This window comes from Chelonoidis abingdonii, chromosome 2 (assembly GCF_003597395.2).
Source record: "Chelonoidis abingdonii isolate Lonesome George chromosome 2, CheloAbing_2.0, whole genome shotgun sequence".
NCBI lineage: Eukaryota > Metazoa > Chordata > Testudines > Testudinidae > Chelonoidis > Chelonoidis abingdonii.
The window spans coordinates 178,594,934-178,616,985 of NC_133770.1; the positions used below are offsets into that span (position 1 = coordinate 178,594,934).

The 22,052-nt window shown below is 40.8% G+C and overlaps 2 protein-coding genes across 3 annotated transcripts in view; one reads left to right on the forward strand and one right to left on the reverse strand.

Annotated features, from left to right (window-relative positions):
* The window catches only part of RPP40 (ribonuclease P/MRP subunit p40), a 45,478-nt gene extending 34,906 nt beyond the window's left edge, over positions 1-10,572 (reverse strand). Inside the window, exons 1-2 of one of the 2 annotated variants that reach the window (XM_032787247.2) lie at positions 10,278-10,572; positions 4,069-4,215 (exon numbers count right to left, since the gene is read on the reverse strand). In XM_032787247.2, coding sequence (XP_032643138.1) covers positions 4,069-4,074 — 6 coding nt within the window. In that variant the 5' untranslated portion in view covers positions 4,075-4,215; positions 10,278-10,572. Of the gene's footprint in view, positions 1-4,068; positions 7,103-10,277 lie in introns of those variants that run through there. The other variant, XM_075062832.1, reaches the window with a different exon arrangement.
* A 142-nt stretch (positions 10,573-10,714) lies between these two features.
* Positions 10,715-19,844, forward strand: PPP1R3G (protein phosphatase 1 regulatory subunit 3G). Its single transcript, XM_032787249.2, has one exon. It carries the CDS (start codon positions 11,035-11,037, stop codon positions 12,019-12,021), a length of 987 nt encoding a protein of 328 aa, XP_032643140.1. The 5' UTR covers positions 10,715-11,034; the 3' UTR covers positions 12,022-19,844.
* Positions 19,845-22,052: the final 2,208 nt, after the last annotated feature.

Genomic DNA, 22,052 nt, shown 5'->3' on the forward strand with positions numbered 1-22,052 from the left:
CATGATGATTTTGTTTGGAAAATTTCAGCTAAAATAGTTTAGTCAGTGGGGATGGAAGGCAGGCAGGGGGACTGGGAGTAGCTGGGCAAGGAGATGAGGACCGGAAGATGGAGACTGGGAGTCTGGAGGGGTTAGGCTAGGACTTGCTGGGCAAGAAGACTAGGACTGTGATGAGAAGTCTGAGGAATGAAGGCTGGGACTGCCTAGGTGAAGAGACTGGACTGGGATAAGGGGCCAATTAGAGATAGGCAGCAAAGAAAAGAGCGAGATTTGTGGATAGAATTGGGTCAGGATTGAGTACTGTGACTGCTGAGGTTCTGGGGTTAAAAGCTGCTTAGAATCAATCTATTGCTGAAGACAATCACAATGATATTCTATTGCCATAATCCATCAAATACTGCCCTCAATCACACCTCTATGCACCCACACTGAAATCATTAAGGTGCACTGGCATAAGTGAGGGCAGAATTTGGCCCAATATTTTCTTCTATATTACTGTCAATGAAAATTTACAAAACATAATACAACAAATATATTACAGGTACATCTACATTGAATACATGTTTACCAAGGCCATGAAGCATCATAGCAGTTAAAATGTAAAGACAATAATGAGTCCATCTACCTACAAGGGCAGATATGTAACCCAACAGAGGACATATCTCATCACTGTGTAGATCATCACTTTCTATTTAAGATTAATCTTCGGTATTTAAACTTTCCTTATAAAATAGCTTCATTTAAAGCTGTGATTTCTCTGAAGAGGGTCCCAGGCCAGCGAAAGAGTCTTCAAGCATATATTAGAACTCTACTTCCATTTTAACAAGATGTTTTTGCTACTCAAAACATTTCCCATTTAATGACTCTCTTTTATACTTTTCCCCATCTTAGGTTTGCAAACTACCTGGGAAGAGATTTTCCTTACACTAAAAACTATTTATGATCAAAGAAGGGCCCATGACAGTAGATCTCAGTGCTAGCACCACAGTTCTTACTGGGCATGTTGCGTACTTCTGCCTCTCAGAGGCTGTCACTGGGGAAGGAACCCAATCTTAGAAATGAATGAGTGGGGATCTCTGTCCCCAAACTGGTTCTTGCTCCCTTACAACCTCTTGTACAAGAGAGGACAGGGGAATTTTTACACCCCTATTAGTCTGGCTTCTTTAACTGGCCATTACTGTTCATCCTCACACCAGCTAAATCCTGATTATGATCCTTCAACAGCACTTCAAACAGGTTACCTTCTCTTTGAACTCTCTATCACCACAAGTTAGTGTGGACACAGAGACCGCTGTGACATGCCCTTGCAAGGGAAGAGAACATGGATGGCTGGGGTTATTATTCTAGCTTGATCATAGTTACCGTACTTTCTAAAATAAATTCTTTGCACATTAGAAATGTATGGGCTATTGACAACAGATCTTCTCCCATATTTATCATGATACGCTATGCGGGCTATGTAAACCCATTAATCTATCCAAAATTCTACCTCCAACTTCATTGAGGGGTTGAGTGGGTGGTGAAGATGATATCTTTAAAATTAAGTAATTGAATGTTCAAGCTGCTTGGAGTCCAAACACATCCCCCTTTGATGCTCTGCCCCGAGCTGTCTGACTCAGCAGGTAGTTTCTACTTCGAAGTGTTCCGCTACCGTGGCTGCTGTTCTTTGTAAATGGTGGGAGCCTTTGAATGGATGTGGCTCTGTGACAGCATGTCAGAAAGCAGCATTTTAAAAATAATCCCCCTATGCTGAAAACATTTTTTCAGTAGTTATTTTTTTTTGCCAATCACTCTGACAGACCTTGTCATAGAGCTGTGCCCTTTTCAAAGGCTCCTGCTACTTGCACAGAACTTCATGAACACTGCTGCAAATCTCCACCAGAAGGAGTCATTTTTACATAGATATTTCTCTGACCACAATAACATTAGCTGATTGAAAAGTCTGACAAGCATGACTTTAACAAATAAGGTTTTTAATATACTACATACATGGGAAAGTTTAAATAAATATCTCCCAAAACACAGATGCATAACACTGCAATTTAACACTAACAAAATAATCCAAATATGCATAAAATTATAGTCAAATTAAGATTTGTGCAAAAGCTATTTTTGTTAAATTTCAGTCGAACTCTGTTCTCAGTTTAATTTCCCCCAAAGTGCTTGGAATCTTTTGCACACTATTTTTGGGAAACAAAGGATAATGTGATAATTCCCTTTTTTATTATGTGTTTGTTCAGCACAAACAGTGTGCTCAGTTCTGCGCAAGACACAAAGAGAAATGCCACTGGACGTTAAGAGGGTCAGGATTTCACCCAAAATGAAGAGATTCCTTGCCGTATTGCCACATACATGGCACAAATAACAGAAGATTTAGAATCACCAATCATTGATCACCAATCACCATGGGAAACGCAATCATTGCCATGAATCAGAGAAATAGGATATTCATAAATTCAAAGTATCTCCATTTCTCATACGTCATTGTTGATGTGAGTCACTAGTTAAAAGATGGATGGAACACTTTATAATACTTGGCAGCCCTGAAGGATGAGAGATTTCTGCCATTGTCTGAAGGGCTCCAGTAAAACGTATGAGGTTTTGTCTCCTGAACATCTGGCAGAAATTCAGATTAAATCCCTCTCAGTCCCTTTGGAAACTGTAATAGTTTCTGCTATTCCTTTTAAGGCATACTGAACACTTTTTAAGTTCAATACCCGCTTCTTCAAGAACAAAACTAATCTGTGCCTTTATGGATTAAAGCTGTTCAATTTTGTTTAATAGAGAAGAAAACTAGTTTAAAAATAAGTAAATGTTCTAATAAACTCTCTGTATAAGCTTCGAAACAGGAAGGAATACACATATATTTAAATAATCTCTAATCAAACAGTATAACCTGGAAAGATCTGTGATATAGGTTTTACACTGGAATATAGCAGGAACTCATAACCTGATGGAATCTTTACATCCAATACTTGGAAATCCTCACAAACTGATAAAACTAAAACCCTAAAATCTTAGCAAAGATACAAAGATGCTAAGTTTGCAGATAACATTCCCAAAGGACATGAAGTATTAATAGTTTAAAAATAATTTAAGAGGATATTAATGTCCCAACATGCCATCTATATAGGAATGACAGATCTGTTAAAATAAGCTGTCCTGAAAACAAGAGTATTCATAACACAACTTTATCTCCGGAAAACCAACTTAATGCAAAAATATACATTTTCAAAGTTCAAGTCCCAAGACTAAGTTAAATATGGGTAAAAAAACAGTTCAGAACTAATGCTGGAAGAATCTGAAGTGAGATGTGGGAAGAATTTGAAGTCAGATTTGAATATTCATTCTGTGCACAAACTGCTGATGTTTCTCTCTCTCTCTCTCTAATATATACACACATGCTCACTTCACCAGGACTTCTCTGATATTTATGTTAATATTACACAATAGTTATCTCATTAATGTTTTCTGATAAGCCTCTGTCATTAGGAATTTCCTTAGACAAGATGTGAGGGGGGAACTGGTGAGGTCACTGAAGAGATTTTGAGTCTTTGTAACCTGTATGTTTATTAATAGAATACCTTCCTTGGGACTGCTGGGAAATCTGTCTATTTAGGATGTGGAGATTGAAGCCATGATTGAAATGGTTATAGAGGAATAATCAACAGGCTGCTTGAATTGACTCCTGATTAAATTGGATGGTTATCTGAAACAGGGGCAACTGAGGAAGCAAATTTAATTTTCCAGTCTAGATATAGCTCATCCTTTCTCCAGGGATTTGAAGCTGGATGACTGCAGACAAACAATTTTGTCTTCCTTTTCTGTTCATGTGGTGGTTACTGATTCAAACAGATTTATCTTTGTTAAACCACACATCCAACAGCAGCGCTGCCTCCCAAAGGACTGAGCCTCTGGACAGGGCATCTGCAATAAAGTTTTATTTTCATGGAATAATGTAACCGATTCAGAAATCAAACATCGTGGGCTACTGAAAATAGAATTCCTAGTGACAGTTCTGAAATGAAAGAACTTCTCATATTTTCCTTTCATCAGAACATAAATTACCTTCATTCTGTTGTATGGAATAAAATGTATGGTACATGTTAGTCCTGAGATGGGTACAGTATGAGGGAGTTAACTGAAGCCACTCCAGACAATTAACAGGCTGTTTCTATCCTCCATTGTTTGTCCTAAACCAAAATAAGCTTTGTCCTGGAAAAGAGACACGCAGACATTGAGGCAATAAGATAAATGAGAGGTGAAGTGAATATGATATTTTGAGTCCATCCCTCCAATTGTGAAAGGGCTTCTTAAAGCAAGTTTACCAGATCCCCCACCCCAAGGGTTTAATAGATTATTTTCCCTCTTAAGGCAAGTTTACCAGACTTTTCCCCCAAAGGTTTATTGATTCCCTCTTCCTTCCCCAGTGCAATAGTAAATGTTGCAAGATACTATAACATTTCAACTGAATAGGCTGGCAATAAAGCCACTAAGTAACTTAGTATAACACAATGGCTAGGTCCCACTGAAATCCTCTATCCCACTTTAATACTTTCAGATGATTTTCTTTTCTCCATTGGATTCACTGATGGAGAACTGGATATATTTTTACTATCCCTGAACACGAAAACTGGAGCAGTGAAGAGACAATGTCACAATCCACTGCCAGCGCGTCAAGTTTTGTAAGGGTAAGTGATTTGGTTGGGCCAACAGAGGGAGAGACAAAAACATTAAGCCCTGATCCCTAACTTCAGTGGGCCTGCTTCACGGTAGTAAAGTTTAGCATGTGCCTTAGTGTTTGCAGAACTGGCGGGACTTAGTTTGCAAATATTTTCCAAATAAACCAATTTAAGTTTTTTAATCTCAAAGGCCATGATTCAGCACTGCACTTAAGCACATGAATTTTCCCACTGTGTTTAGTGGATTAAAGTTAAGCAGTTGTTTACTTTCTTTGCTGAATCAGGGCCATAAAGTACTAAGTTTGTTTTTTCCAAGAACATACAACAGTTGCCAATGAGACAACTTTAAAAATGCAAAGGCATAGGAGTTTTTATATTTCACTTCCAAAGAGGGAGGAGGAGGAAAACTGTGTTCTGAATCAGCCTTATTATAATTATTTATTTGTATTTCAGTAGTGCCTGGAGCCTCCAAACAAGGTTGGGCTCCACTGTGCTGGGCACTGTACAAACAGAGTATGAGAGAGTTCCTGCCCTGACAAGCTTGTAGTATAAGGCCCCAATCCAATAAATACTAACCACATGTTTGACTCAGATGCTTCAAGTGAAGTATATAAGTAAGTGTTTGCAAGATCAGGGACTAAACAGATAAGACAAGGGAAATCTTGCTATTGCCATATTACAGATGGAGATCTGAGGCACTGCCAGATAAATGTCTTGCCCAAAGTCTGTAGCAGAGGCAGGAACTGAATCAAGATCACCTGAGACTCAGTCCAGTTCATTAATCATAAGACTCTTCTTCCTCTCAAACTTCATAGTGCAACCCTCATTGCTATTACCTCTCCATGACATTGTTCATATAATAGACAAAAATGAATCACCTCCAATGACAAAAATTCTCCAGCTGAACCAAAGATTTTACAAAAATAATTTGATGAATGAGTAGGCTTTGAAAAACCATTGATCAGATTTGTTTATGGTCTTCAACGATCTAGTCTTGTGAACTATCACTTTTAAAACTTTTATTTCAAAGAGTCCATTTGGAAATGTTTTGAACAGAGAACATATTAAAGGCCTGGGGGCAGATCCTCATAGTTCCAGCAGCTATGACAATTTATACCAGCTGATGATATAACCCTTAGACTTAAGAGTTCAAACTCCACCTGCTTTGGGAATACTAACAAACACCTTACCTGGCCCTCAGAATTTTTAAATTCCCAAGATCTCCATAACTACCTGATTTAATGCTTAAATAGATTTTGATCCAATATTAATTCCTACTGCCTTACTGCTTGCACAGAATTCTTATGAATGGCAATCCTCTTTGCAGACCAATTTAGCACAGTCATGGGGATATTATTAGGAGAAATATAGATTATTCATTTCAATATGCATTACCTTGCATTTATCAAAATTAAAATTCAGCTGCTGTTGTACTATCCTGCGTTTGGTTAGATTTTTCTGGAGGTTTTTCCTACAATCCTATCTTTTTACTGATCTAAATAGTTTTGTGTCATCAGCAAATTTCACTGCTCCTTCCCCTACCAAATCATTAACAAACATATTAATTAACATGCAGTGCAGCGGAGACAGAATGCTTTTGTGGAACAAGCATAAGATGAGGAGTTAGGGAGGTAGGTCCAGATACAGATCCACAAATGAGTATTTAAGTATTTATCCACAGCGGAACAGTTATTGGGCCACACAGAGAGAGACTCTGTAGTTCAGTGGTTAAGGAACCCACTTGGGAAGTGGGAAACCCAGAGTCCAGTTCCCTTCCTCAAATCGCTCTTTCATTATTTATTCATAGTGGAACACTTCAACAGGAGATACTGAGGGAGTCTCATATCAGACTATTCCATATCTCATTGGTTGGAGCAATCTCCAAAGAGGTAGGAGACTCCCAGTCTTTTTCCTTCTCTGGCTGAGAGGGGAGAATTGAACCTGGGTCTTCAACATTCCAGGAAATGTTCTAGCCATTGGGCTAAAAGTTATAAGATGGGAAGCATTGCCACCACCTCCTCCTCCTCTGGTGACCAGATTGTGAATGAAACCCAAACCAGTAGGTGGCCTCTGAACACTCCTACCGGATCTGGCCCAGCATGTGTCTGTCTTCTCCCAGTTTGTGAATTGCTCTGGGGCTTGGGAGGAGATAGACATCTGGACAATTACAGTAAGGAGGCAGTGCACATGCTCACAGACAGAAACATAGGCACTGGGGGAACTTTTACCCTGAAAACTTGGGCACCTACAGGGTTTGGCAGGAGTTTTCTGGATTGCACTGGAGCCTAACACCAGAGATTTTGGCACCTAAATCTGGGTGCCTAAGTATCTTTGTGGATCTCACCATCTCTAAAATGGGATAATACTTTTTTGAACCTTTAAAGATAATGGTTTAGAACTTTTCTCCATAACCATGATATCTAGAAATTTACTTTTAAAAATGAAAGCTGAGAGTCTTACGTTATCACATGACTCCAGAAGCTGGAATTTTAAGAAAAAACATCAAATACTGTGAGAGTTGGCAACACTGCAATAGGATTTTTGCTTTATCCTGTGTTTTTCCCCAGAAACAGTCTCCCTTTCTTGGGAGATCTTGTCCAAAGCTGTTTGAAAATTCAAACAACAGAGTCAGTATTTTATTTATGCGTCTCTTTCAGAGAATTCTAACATAGTAAATCAGCACAAATTTGGCCTTACAGAAGCTATATTGATCTGACCTTACTGAATATATGTATAGTATCCAAGAGTTATAATATTCCATACCTCATTATTTACACACATTTTATTCACTCCTTGTTGCTCCCATTCATCTCATCTGGTGTTAAAGACAAATGGACACCACTGAAATATTGTTTTATATATAGTGTTTTTGAATAGCCTTCAGCTAGATTCTATGAATTATGGCCCAATCCTGCAAGCATTTACATAGGTGCTTAACTTTGTGCACAAGAGTTATTTCATTGACTTCAGAGGGACTTCTTAAGTGTGTAAAGTTAAGCATGTCTGAAAGTGTTTTCAGGATCAGAGTGTAAAGGTGAGTCTTAATTAGATACATTTTCAATGGCGTAACTACATTGTAGTTGCACAAGTAGTGCACTGTATAAATCCTTAAGGTAACTAAACTGCATTGGCGCAGACTGGTGTTTGCACCAATATGACTTAACCTGATCATTTCAGGTATTTTAGTTTGCCTTTCAGCCTATTTTTAACAGTTTATCAGCGTTTCAGAAGAAAAAGCTGCACTCTTATGTTACGGTGTTGTCCATTGCTGACTCTCATTCTTAATCTATGATAGCCAAAGAATGTATCCTGAGCAACAGTGACCATCTGTTTTCCTAGTTATTCTCTGAACTAGTTCCTGTGTATCACACAAGACTAGGTTGAGAATTAGTTTCTTTCTTGCATGCACCAGAACTAGTTATTGGTAAAAGCTGATTACGATGACAGAAATTACAGAAGGAATCAGGTTACTGGGAAATTTTAAATAACTGTTATCTTAACATTAGTGGTTCTAATCTTCAATAGCACAAGCTTGCACCCTTATTCCTGTGGAAATATCCTTTCAAATGAATGAACTATCTAGCCATACTAGATGACTGCTGCAAAGACAGTTAATATTTCAGTGGTGTCCATTTGTCTTTAACACCAGATGAGATGAATGGGAGCAGTTTGCCTCTCTCTGAGAGACAGGCTGCCCACACCGTAGAACAGTATCTCATCAGTTCACCTTTGGAAGGTTATTTTTGCAATTGAAATGAAATTTAATTAAAAATACATCTTAATTTCTTCAGAAAATTATCTTGATCCATGGAGAGAACCTAGACATCCAGAAAGTGATGTTACCTGCACATGGATTTCTAGTTTCCCTGTCCTGAAAAAGGTGAGGTGGAGGAGAGGAATTGTACTTTCACCAACAGAACTATCTAAAGATGACAGCTGTAACATGTACTAAGTACCCGTCTAATTTTGGAAAACTTCCCAGATATGCAAGGGCATTGACTCCAAAAATCCTAATAAAAAATCCACAATAAAATCCTTATTGTGGTGCTATCATTTAACATGCAGTATTTAGCTAAAAATGGCCTAGAGAGGGAAAAATATTTGTACTGTTTTTGCTGAAGTCAAACTTTTTCTGTGTGTGTGTGTTTTTTTTTAACATTATAAATAACTTAGAAAACTCTATGACTAGATTTTCAAAAGGGGCCTGTGCACCTTCAGACTCTTTGGGCATAGTTTTCACAGGAGCACAGTATTGCCAACACTAAGGCTCATTTTCTCAGAGGCTCCTAACTTCTATTGATTTCAGTGGAAATTAGGAGCCTAAATGTGTTTAAGGATCTGGGTCAGTGTTCAAAAATCACAAGTCTGGTAAAAAAAAAAAAAAAAAAAAAAAAAAAAAAAAGGGAGGGAAAAAAAAGTAACTAGTGGCTTAAAAATCATGTGACTTTAAAAGACTAATACCTTTGGGATTCTTTTTATTTTGATTTTTTTAGTTTTTGAGACTTCAGGGTTCTTGTTTTCAAGTATTTCTCTTTAATCATGAGAATCTAGAAACTTTCTTAAAAAAAATGAAAGCAGAGGTTCTCATATAATCACATCCCTGTAAAAGAAAAACATCATATATCATGAGACTTGTGATAAAATGGTAAAAGTTGGCAGCACTGGAAGCACCTGCTACTCATACAGACTTCAACTGGACCTGGAGTGTGGCACTTTTGAAAATCAGGCCCAAGAGATCTCCAGCTGGGCACCCAAAATCAAAGGCCACTTTTGTAAAATTCTGGCCCAAGCATTAGTGGAGAACTGATAGGATTCTGACAGTGTTCCACAGAAGTGAAGTATGTGGAACAGAAGTTAAATTCCACAACTTAACTGAAGTGGGAAACCTGTTTAAAATGTTTTGATTCTATTTCTTTTTTACTCAAATGGTCTGATGACAAAGTTTTTGTTAAAGATTCAACACTCTCTTCAGTTAAGGCCAGCAGAAAGATCCGAATACCCCCAGTGAGTTCTCTGGCAAAATCAGGAAGACTAGATGTACCTGTCCTGATATTTCTACATTAAAAAAATCAGAAGTAAAAACTTTAGAAAGCAGTAACAGCAAATCCCTTCCCCCACGCCTTTGTGTATCACAAAGACAAAAAAGGGACATCTTTAAATCGCTTTTTGCCAAGACACTTTTTGCCAAGAAGTTGCTGCATTTACTGTATTGAGGTCAATCACCTATGCAGAGAGCCTGTTGCGGGACCAGGGCTTAAATTACTTTTGCCTGTGGTAGCATCATAGATTCCCTGAAGTAGTATCAAAACTGATAGCTAGAATGTGAGACTAACTATGGGTAGCTTGGACCATTGTGCCCTGCTTTTATACAAGCAATGCCCTAGGGCAGTGGCTCTTAACAGTTCCAGATTTCTGTATCCCTTTCAGGAGTCTGATTTGTTTTGCGTACCTCCAAGTTTCACTGCACTTAAAAACTCCTTGCCTACAAACTCAGACATAAAATTACAAGTGTCACACCACACTATTACTGAAAAATTGCCTACATTTTTACACTATTATAAAATAAATCAATTGGAATATAACTATTGTACGTACATTTCAGTGTATAGTATATAAAGCAGTATAAACAAGTCATTATCTCTATGAAGTTTTAGTAAGCCTGACTTCACTAGGGCTTTTTTATGTAACCTGTTGTAAAACTTGCCAAATATGTAGATGAGACCTGTGTACCTCAGATACACATACCCCTGGCCTAAGGCATTGCAATAATGACAATAGCACTGCAGCTGCGCGAGGTGAAGGGCATTGCTGGCTGTCCCCGACAGCTCTAGAGGGGCTCGTGCTTGGGAGCACCAAGCAAATCACAAGCCATCTCAGGGCCCTGCAGGGACAACTCCGTGGGCCACTCCTCCCTTTATCCGATACCACTTTTGGTCTCCTCCTGTAGTTGCTGTTATGGAGACGCCAGCGCCCTCCCCTGGTTCGGAAGCCGCGGCTGGGCGGGCAGCACCTCCCGCCGAGGTGGGCGTGTGCGGCCAAACACGCTGCGCACGGAAACTTCTCCGAGCCTGTCCGCGGCGCTGGGTCCGCTGTGCCCCTTCGCCCCCTGGCTCTGGCAGGGCTGGGGACGTGGCTGGCTGCCCGCGGTTTGATTTCTCCAGAGGCTCCGCCCCTGCCGCCAGGAGCCCCCGGGGGGACAGGGGCGCGCCCCCCACCATGACTCCGCTGCAAGGCAAAGGCGATAAAACGACCCCACCGCCTTAGCCAGCGCAAGCCCCGGCCGGGAGAAGGCCAGCAGCAGCCGCGGAGTCTCCCGAGGAGGGGCCGGGGCCGAGGGCGAGGGCGAGATGCCATGGAAGGCCAGGACTCCGGACTGCTGGGCTTGGAGCAAATGCTAGCGCCTTTCGGGGGCCGCCAGCAAGAGAGGACGGCTCGGCTGCTCCCGCGGGACCCCTGGGGAGGCAGCTCCGCAGAGCAAGAGCAAGAGGGGGCGGTGGCTGCGCTGCCTCTGCAGGAGCCCTGGGGCGAGCCGCAGCGGGCTAGAGCCTCTCCCTCGCCGGAGGATGGGGAGCTGCTGCTGGGGCTGCGCCGCCGCGGGGGGCGGTCTCTGTCGCTGCCCGCTAGCCCCAGCCTGGCGGCCGCGAGGCTCTTCCCGCCGCCGGAGGAGGGCAGCGGGGGCTGCTGCACCAAGTGCAAGAAGCGGGTGCAGTTCGCGGACTCGTTGGGGCTGAACCTGGCCAGCGTGAAGCACTTCAGCGCGGCGGAAGAGCCGCAGGTGCCGGCCGCCGTGCTCTCCCGCTTGCGGCGCCTGCCCCGGGAGGAGTTCAGCGCCGCGCTCGGCCTGGGCTGTGGAGCCCGCCCGCCGCCTCCCCTCCTGCAGCTCGTGCCTGACTTCCAGCCCGCCGGGGAGGTGGCGGCGGCCGAGCGGTTGCAGCGGGAGCGGGTGTGTCTGGAGCGCCTGGGCCAGCCCGCGGCGGCCCTGGACGTGCGGGGCACCGTGCGGGTGCTGAGCTGCCCGGGCCCCAAGGAGGTGACGGTGCGCTACACCTTCAACGAGTGGCGCTCCTTCCTGGACGCCGCGGCCCAGCCCCTGTCCGGCCCCGAGGGGAGAGATCCCCCTACCGAGCGCTTCCACTTCAGCTTGTGCACCCCGCCCGGCCTGGTGGAGGGCTCCGCCGTGCACTTCGCCGTCTGTTACCGCAGCCAGCAGGGCGAGTATTGGGACAATAACGGGGGCAGCAACTACACCCTGCGCTGCTGTCGCCCCGCCCCCTGGGGGCTCCCCGCAGCGCCCAGCACAGACACCGGCCAGGGGGACCCCACCGGGCCCCTCTACTGAGAGTCGCCTGGGACCGCCGGGAACCACCCCAGCACTCTCCAGCCTGGGGCTGCTCCTGCCTTCAGCTTAGCCCGGCAGCAAACCAGCATTGCCCAGATTGGGAGCAAAAGCAGCCCCCAGCCCTGAGCCTAGTTTGGGGACAAACAAGCTGCCAGCCAGCTAGCGCCTTGCAGGGAGCCTGGGACCACCCACCTATTGTGCCGAGCCTGCGGTGGGTAAGGTGTGGTAACAAGCAGCCGGCTATGAATGTCCTGCCCTTGAGCAGAAAGCGACCATTGTGCCAAGCCAAGCCTTAGCTGTCAGAAACCACTGCAGTGTCCCATCCCTTGTCCTCTGCACCCTAGAACAACTGTGTGCCACTTTCCTGCTGCATAGTCACTGGTTTCTGAGCTTTCCATTAGAATGTGGCTTGTTTTGTTTAATTAAAGAGCTGACTGATCCAGGGGCAGGGGCCTCTTACCATCAGCCTTAAAGTTGTAGACAAAGTTAGGTCTGACCTGTTCGTTCTGGTATTGTTAATCCATCATTTTTGTAAAGGAAATGGACTTCTCAGGAGCTGCAAGAAGTCAGCAGAGTTTCCTCTCACAGACTTTTCTCTTTAAAGTTGGTTAAAGAGAACTGGAAACAAGATATTTTTGTGATTTATTTTTTAAAAAAAAATGTGTAACTTGAAGATGATGGTGCCTTATATGAAGTTTCCTATTTAATACACTGAATTTAAGGAGAGAACTTTAAATCCAGTGTTGTGACTGTGCTATGCTTATGTATTAGGCATTTCTCTTTGGACTGACAGATAATGCATGCATGCACTTTTCCTTTTATGGGTATGTAGACATTTCCTAGAAACAGGGATACATGTAGGCAAAAACAGAGTTGTCATTATGGCTTGCAGAAATCCAACTCTTTTTTGAGAGGGAGAACTGTGTGAGGGTCAATCCCCAATGCCCCGTAATTCTTAGGTCTTGATTCTGCAAACACATGGGTTAAAAAAAGAATTAGATAAATTCATGGAAAATGGGTCCATCAATGGCTCTTTGGATGTCCCTAGCCTCTGATTGCCAGAAGCTGGGAGTGGATGACATGGGATGGATTACTTGATTCCTGTTCAGTTCATCCCCTCTGACGCACCTGGCATTAGCTGCTGTCAAAAGACAGGAGGATACTGCTTTAGATGGACTATTGGTCTGACCCAGTATGGCTGTTCTTATGCTTAACTTTACTCGTGAGTAGTCAGTAAGGCTACTCAAGCACTTAAAGTCAAGCACATATGTTGTTGCCAGACCGTGGAGGAACGTAAAGGCTTGAGTTCAGTCAGCAGTCTTCACACATTCAAATGAGGGGCCTAATTCTTTCACCCCCTTCCAAAAACAACATAATATGACAGCAGTCTTCCACCCTATTGTTAATTCAGTGGAGTCCGTAATATAACTTCCATACGTGAGCGCTTTCTGGTTTATTTGTGTCCCATCTTTGCTGGAGGTTTGGAGGCCCTGAATGACAAAAATATCCCTCTTTCCTTGTAAGTTAGTGCACTTTGACACTGTTCAATGGCTAATGCAGTTCCCACATAACACGGCCTTATTTTATAAAGTTCATGTGTAGCTCTGGCTAATCTTTGTTAAAATAGTCTTGCCTAACACACACACACACACACAAGTTGCTTTTTTTTCATAATGAAAGATCTAGAAATTTAAAATAGTAATGGTTTTTCTAACGGTATGCCTATGCTACAGGCACTAGAGCAGCACAGTTGCAGCACTGCAGTCACGCCTCTGTAGCACTACAGTGTAGGCCACAGGGTGGCCAACCTGTGGCTCCAGAGCCACATTTAGCTCTTCAGAGGTTAATATGCGGCTCCTTGTATAGCACTGACTCCAGAGCTGGAGCTACAGGTGCCAACTTTCCAATGTGCAGAGGGGTGCTCACTGCTCAAGCTCTGGCTCTGCCACAGGCCCTGCCCACCCTCCACCTCTTCCTATACCTCCCCCTGAGCCTGTCATGCCCTCGCTCCTCCCCAGAGCCTTCTGGATGACACAACAGCTGATCAGGAGGTGTGTGAAGGGAACGGGAGGCACTGATCAGTGGGGCTGTTGGTGGGTGGGAGGTATTGGGAGCGGGGTTGGGGAGCTGCTCTTGTATTACTGTGGCTCTTTGGCAATGTGCATTGGTAAAGTCTGGCTCCTTCTCAGGCTCAGGTTGGCCACCCCTGGTGTAGGCACTACAGTGAAAGAGTTTCTGTTGCTGTAGTAAATCCACCACCCTTGAGAGGTCCTAGGTAGACTGATGGAACAATTCTACTGTCAATTGTGCTGTGCCTACAGAGGTGGTTAGGTTGACCTAACTACATCACACAAGTGTGAAATTTTCAGTAGTATGATGCCCAGTTGTTACATGGATTTTTGTACAATTTGGCATGGGTAAATATTTTTGTTAGGGATGACTACCTGAGGAATATATCAGAGAGGTAGCCGTGTTAGTCTGGATCTGTAAAAGCAGCAAAGAATCCTGTGGCACCTTATAGACTAACAGATGTTTTGGAGCATGAGCTTTTGTGGGTGAATAGACCACAAAAGCTCATGCTCCAAAACATCTGTTAGTCTATAAGGTGCCACAGGATTCTTTGGTGCTTTTACCTGAGGAATGGTTTTATGAAGTAGAGTCAGGTCTTAGTTTTCCATGGTCCTTACTAATGAGTGAAAATAAATGGTTTCCTTCAGCCCTCTTCATGCTATATTCATAGCCACATTTCTGTAGGTATTTATAGTACCTTATTCTATTTAGTATGAAAGCATGTGTTCAGTCATTTGTCAGTAGAAATTTGTAAGACACCCCATTCGCAAACATCTAAGTGGTGTAAAAAGATAAGTAGCATGGAAAAGTATGACTTTTTACATTTAGATGACTGATATACGTTGTTTAGGTGCATGGAGCTGTAATTTATAGAACTGGATGCTCCAAGGCGTGTCTACATTATGGAAAGCTAACTTAATGGAATACTCAATTACAACATGATAATGCCCCCTAAAGATTAAAACGCAGTTTGATTTTGCAGCATAGACAGGGTCAGACTCTTGTTAGTGAATCACACTATAACCTTGGACTTTGCAGGTCTGTGAGCAGCATTCATGGTTAATTGCTAAAATATGGTTTGATCCTGTCTGAGCCATAGGAATAAATCGTGATTCACCTATGTTAGGGCACTACAATATTGTAAGTACCTAGCATGACGCATTAGACTTTCAGTGTGTATGAGGCCTTTTTAGAATAACAAACACCAATTTTCAATGGAATTACTTATTATTGTAATACTGTACAGTACTTCAAAATGTGTTTGAGGTTGTACACAGTAAGTTATATAAATATAAACTGAAAGAAATCCCAGTAGTAATTCTACAAGTTAAGTATATACTCCCCCCACCCCCCATATGCACCAAGTCCATATATTTTAAAAAGGAAAATAGTGAAATGGTTTAAAGGAGTTAATGTATTGGGGATAGTAAAAATATGTAGTATAAACAGGATACTACATAGGAAAATGTGAGCTGATCTAGTTTCTTAAGATGGTAAAGACATAAAACATTAGATTGTTACTACTTGAAATTTATGCCATTATAGCTGAGGTATGATGCTAAAAGTATTGAGCCCAATTCTTTACTGAATTACTTCATCAAAAGAATAATTAAAAATATATATTTTTAAACTGACTATTAAAGGTTAAACATAGCCCAGGCTGCAGGGGGGGTCAGGGGGGCGAGCAGAGATGGTAGCTGCTATGTCCAAGAATCCTGCTGTCAGGGCAAGATTATTCACAGCAGGTCAGAATGTTCTCTGGTATGCAACAAACTCTGGCAAAGTTTTGCAGAGTTGCCCTCCAAAATGGCAGAACTTTCCAGAACATTAACTTAACATCCCATATCTTATACTTATTCAAATAGGAAAAGATAGGTATTTTTCGATCTGTTCTTCCCTGGTTTTGCTGGGGTCCCAGATACAGAACTGTCTCAACTCCCAGAAAAGCAGTTAGGGTGCTGAATGAGTTATAGGTTATAGATATTAACAAGCATTTAAAAAGTATGAATATAAATGACTTACCCTCTAAATTAATGGTGTTTCACATCCATGGTATATGTGATATGAGCTCACCAGTTGCATAGTCATCCATATAGCCTTTCAGGAAAAACAGGATAGAGTGTAACTTAAAAAAAAAAAAAAAAAAGCGCAGAGAGTTTTTGTCTTCCTTTAAACATCATAAAGGACCAAGTCAAGAAAGCTGTCTTTTACCTTTGCTGGTCAGCTTTAGAGTAAAAATCCCCTCCCTCGCCAAGCAGTCTAAAAGTTCAAGATGTGAGATGTAATTTTTAAATTACAGCTAGCATATCTGTACCTACCTACAATCTTGCTGACACTACTATTAAAAAAAAAAATCCTTCTGCTTTGGCAATGGACAAGACACTTTTTTCAATATTAAATGCTAAAGTGCTTTTTTTTTTTAAAGTAAAAATAGGATGGGGACCCTCTCTACTGACTCTCACAATTTTCAGCAAGACAGTATGTTGCATTTCTTTCAGCTGTAGATTTCAAAGCACTTTTCAAAGATTGCATCAGCATGATTCTCTGCATTCTCACAGATGAGGTAACTGAGGCCTACAAAGAGATAGCGACTTGCCAAAGATTTCCCAAGAAGTCAGTGTCAAAACCAGAGTTAGACTCTGTCTGAGTGCTAGAACCTGTGTGTAATCCACTGGACGTTAGTGGTGCTGGTATATGTAATAAACATATCTGTCCAGTCTGAATTTATTATAAATCAAGTATTTCTAACACCATAAACTCTGATGGTGGGACTAAGCAAGATGATAACTGGAGTTAAATGTCAATATTGTCACACTGTGTCACCTTAAGATATCTATTGTATGTGAAGATTTTCTAAAAAACTAATTGAAAACATGAAATTTTAAAGGTTGTAAGAATGTTTGGAAAAACTCCAGTTCTGTGGCTCTTCAGTATGTGCAGATTTCTATGGTCCCTGTGGCTTAGATAAGGTTGTCTAGGATCAAAGGAAGAAATATAACCAAAGGCTTTTATAGACATTTGTAAAACAACAAATAGTGCATCTGAACCTTTTTTTTTCCTCTTTTTTCTTAAAGGGTTAGATTAAATTGCTTGGGCATGAAAGAAACCAAACTAACACATGCTAAATTTGGTTTAAGCAATTTGATTTTTGCAGCATATAGGAAACAGTTATTCTTTCTTTGTATATTTAAATACACACAATAGGAAACTTCTCACTGATAGTTATACATGATCAAGATGGGTTGATAGAAGGTAGAAAGATAGTGTGAAGTTAAACATAATTTAGTGCTGTCAAGATCTACAAAGTTGCATGTAAATTACACTTGCCTTTCAAGTATCAATTTTGAAAGGCCTGGGCTTTCAGTCTGCTCTTAAGGCTGGATTCTGCTCCTATTTACATCAGTGGGACCTGGAGATGGACCAGTGTATTGAATGAAGGTAGTGGAGATGATTTGGATCAGAATTCTTAGTTAAAATTTGATTACCTCTTTGGTCTATTTGAAAATTGCTCCCCAATGCAGGTCTGTGGTAATACAGAATTGTCATGAAAATTCACCTGTCCAAGCACAAAACGTATTTGCTTGCCTTTCAGCATGATAATGAAAGATCTTTACTTGTGTGTGTGTTTTTTTTTTTTAAAAAGGCTTGTTCTCAGTGAGAAGAATTTCCAAACGCTGGTATAAATATTTTACGTACTTTTTTTCAAAAGAAGTCTTGTAAATTCCTCACAGGTCTTCATAGTTCTTATTCTGAATGTAGAATAATAATTGTTTGCATGCATAATTTAACCCGCAATTTCTCACTCATAAAACTGCAGTACTTAGTGGGTTTAAAATAGCAAAGTAAAATAGGAAGATGGCTTTCCTCTAAAATATTAATATTTCATCACCTATGGAATCTCTTAGGTATTTCTAAAGTATTGTGGTATCTAAGCATTGTACAATTTTGAGAGTTCCAAATCTTTTCTTTAGATTAGTGGAATATGTTCATTGTAAGGAGGAAGTAGATTCAGCTGCCCTGCTAGCTTTCTGCTCCAGGCAACATGGTTCTTCCTTCCTGGTGGATGCACAGTAGGACCTCACCCCCAGGTGAAGCTCACAAGTGGTAATGCTGCTTCCAGTAGCGTTAATGTTTACTCTTAAGGGTGCAATTCTGCACCATTTCAGATAATGGGCATTTTGTCCCTGACTTAAATGAGGCTAGGATTTCACCCTAGATATCTCTGGAATGAGCAGGGGAACTTTCAGAGGTTAGCTGACCACTCCCTCTCAGTTCTGTCCTATGTACCTGTGGAGAAATGGAGATCCTTGCTAGAAGTTTAGTGGAGGTGCTTCTGCAAAGTGTTAAGGAGGCATGGGTGTGTGGCAGGAAATGTGCTGTTGAGCTGGTGCTTCTAGCCTTCCACAAAAACATGCTCTCCTGTGTGTCTTACATGTTAGGAGGCACAAGTGATGCTGTTAACGACACACCCTAGGCTAGAAAGAGTTGGTACAGTATTGCTAGAGCAGAGTCAGTTTAACATCCCTATGTTGATGGCATGTTTAAATAAGAACAGTATATGTGATCAGCAGGTAAAAATGTTTGTATGTAACCTTGCGTCTGCTTCACCTCACTATGGCCATACTGCTGGTATTTCCAGGCCTTTTAAAATAGGTCCTCTAAATGTAGTAGGATTATCTAATCAGATGTCAACAGTGTTGTAGAACTGCCTGTCCTTTAGACAGTTACTCATGTTAGGGCAGTTCAGAGGTTGTCTTCTGCTCTCTTTGAGAATATTGTTTGCATTTTTCTATTAAAAGCTCTTATTTGACCTTTGATATATGTAAACAGCCAAATTTTGGAGCATAACTGAGCCACATCATTTCCAAATCACTAAAGTCAAAGGTTGCTGAGATCAGGGACAGCTGAAGGTACATGTGTGAAGCAAATGATCTTTCAGTGTAATACTACAAAAACAAGTATCTTACTAAGTAATTTTAGGAATTATTATTACAGAATTAGTAAGAGTTCTTAACATTTTCTTCTGCTGTAAATCAGAAACAAAAATCCCTTTTGGAATAGGAGGACATTTTACATTAAATCACTGGGAACCCTTTTACCAGCAATGTTCACATATTTATATTGTTTCCATTGCTCAGACAAAAATCCAGTAAACAATGTCATGGATAACCAGTGAAAATAGAATATCAAAAAAAGGTATTTTTAAATGAACAGTGGGAAGTACAATAGTACATTTTCATTCCATAGTTGATAGGATTACTTTCATAAAGTATTTGACAATAGTTTTTATATACAGGGGATATGTTATCTCAACAAATGCAATATTAATCATTATGCATTAACAGAGAATATTAATAGGTCTCTTGTTCCAGTCACGTGTAATAGATTTGCACATGCTACTATCATTAATATTAATAGAAGATACACATACTGTGCATCAGTGGGGAAAACAGACATTCTTGTTGTATACACCTGCTCCAAGGAGCATCCTTAAGTGCTCTAATCGTGTTGCAATTTACAAGTAATCATTGTACTAGATTATTTCATTTTCTAACTTTGCACCTTATTAAATACAGTAATTTTATATCTTTTGTATAACTGAAGTTGGTTAGTGCTTAAGGACTGAACAGTGTCCTTAGGTAAGCTTAGAAACTAAGCAATGTAGCCATGCTGTATAAGCCCATGGATAACTTCTTGAAGTCTTATGTAATTGATCCCTCAAATGAGAAAATAAAATGAGCCTTCTCAACCTACTTTGTATTACATATTTCTATGCACGGAGGCCTCCGCTTTGTTAATGTTGTTTTCAGTTGGCATATCATATGTACAATATGCATCCTTAAAACTACAAGTGCCCCTTTGCTGGCTAAGGAAAATGTGACTGATGAGACACATGGTATGTCTATACTGCAGTTAGACACCTGCGGCTGGCCTGTGTCAGCTGACTTGGGCTTACAGGGTTCAGGGTAAGGTGCTGTTTAATTGCAGTGTAGAAGTTTGGGCTGCAGCCCAAGCTCTGAGACCCCACCTCGCAGGGTCCTGGAGCCTGGGCTCCAGCAAGCCAGAAGGTCTACTGTGCAATTAAAAAGACCCATAGCACGAGCCCTGTGACCCCAATTCAGCTAGCATGGGCCATCTGCGGGTTTTAATTGCAGTACAGACATACCCTTAGAAGGGCTGTAGTAACATTATACATGTATCTATACTGTGTCTCACAGAAGACACTTGTATAATTTATTAGCAATGCAAACTGCTAGACCTGCTATGATTTTCTTCTGTAAAATTTATTCGAAGAAAACATAAAATTAACATCTTAATGCTATTAAATGCTTTAGTGGCACTTAAATCTCCCCCCCGCCCCTTTTACCATCAATGCTAGTGTTTTAATTAGCTTGGTTAGGTGTATTTTAGGATTTTAAAGTGTTAGTGCCTTGTTTTTAAACTGTAGTCCATGGCATTCTGCCTAGTTAGTTTAAAAAATCTATTTTAATAAAATGATATATTAATGCTGTAGCAAAGTGAACTATTTGCTGTATTTATGTATCTAACAAATGGAGAAATACTACAGTATCTGCTTTCCATGTGAAAAGCAGTATTAAGGCAGGTTTGTAGCCTTAAATACAATAGTGGCACTTTATTTTGCATACTCTTTGCATAGTTAACAGAATGCTGTATTATTAAAATACAGGTAATTCTACAATTTTATAAAAAAGTTTTGGGAATTAATTCTTCTAAATTAATCACATACATACATTCATTGCTTAGTTCTGTCATTTCAGTTTGATACTCTCTCTTTAGTTTACAAAGAAATAGAAAGTATGGCCCTTTGCCTCCACAAATGCAGCTTCTTTAAGGGTAGAGGCACGGTCCTCGTTTAAAGTTCTGTCTACTTCATATAAAGCTCTCGCTGTACAATGTGCTGAAGCTTTACACAGAGTAATTTTTCTATACATTCTAGTGGAAAACATGAGTTCAGAGCACTGAACTGAATAAAACTTGATTTAAAAAAAAAAGATTCCATTCTTGTTTAGCACGTTGTCTTTACAGCTGTAATTTACTTTTCAAATTAAAAAAAAAAAAGCATTTTGAAGCAGTTCAAGCATTTTCTCTCCTGCAGAGTTCAGGAACATTGCAAGAAAGGGGAATCTTAAGGTGAAGCTACTGAGTTGGTGGCTTACGAGAAACCCAATCTCTTTCAATATGCTACTCAACGTGTGCATTGAATGAGGCCCATAGATAATTATAGAAAGCTTTAGAAATGTCTGTTTGCTATTGGCTATATTTATTCGGTTTAACAAATGGATGTTCTTAAAACACTTTTTTTGTGGCATTCCTGTAAGTCGGTGGTCTCCAAACTTTACCCTACCAGTAAAAAAATTTTGAACATGCACCCCCTGCCACGCCGCAGGGCTGGCTCTACCATTTTTGCCGCTTAAAAAAAAAAAAAAAAAAAGCCACTCGGACTCCTGCCGCGCACCCCGTAGGATCCTTTTGTGCACTTCACTTTGAAGACTACTGCTGTAAGTAAGTGAAGGTGAATAGAATGTAGTAAGCAACCACCTTGGGAGTTTCACTGGATCCAGTACTGAACAGGCATAAAGACTGAACTGCCTTCAGGCTCTAGAGATAGTCCCTGTAGAACAGGCATGAGACACTGAGCCAGCGTGTAGAAACTTGCACACTCCTCAACAGAAATGAGAAAATATTGGTGTGAATTCTGAATTAAGTATACCAACCTTACCATTCACACTCAGTTATTTAACTTTAGAAGTATGTGTAATAAGGGTAACATACAAAAATTTTGTATAGCACAATATGCTTTGTTCCTTTATATTGCCAGTTGCAGTTTAGTATATTAAAATAAGGAACAGTGATGAAATTTTATTTTAAAAGTTCTGAAGTCTCAGTAACATGAGGCTAAAATTTGATTACTGAGCTATTAACTGAGAAGTGAGATGAGA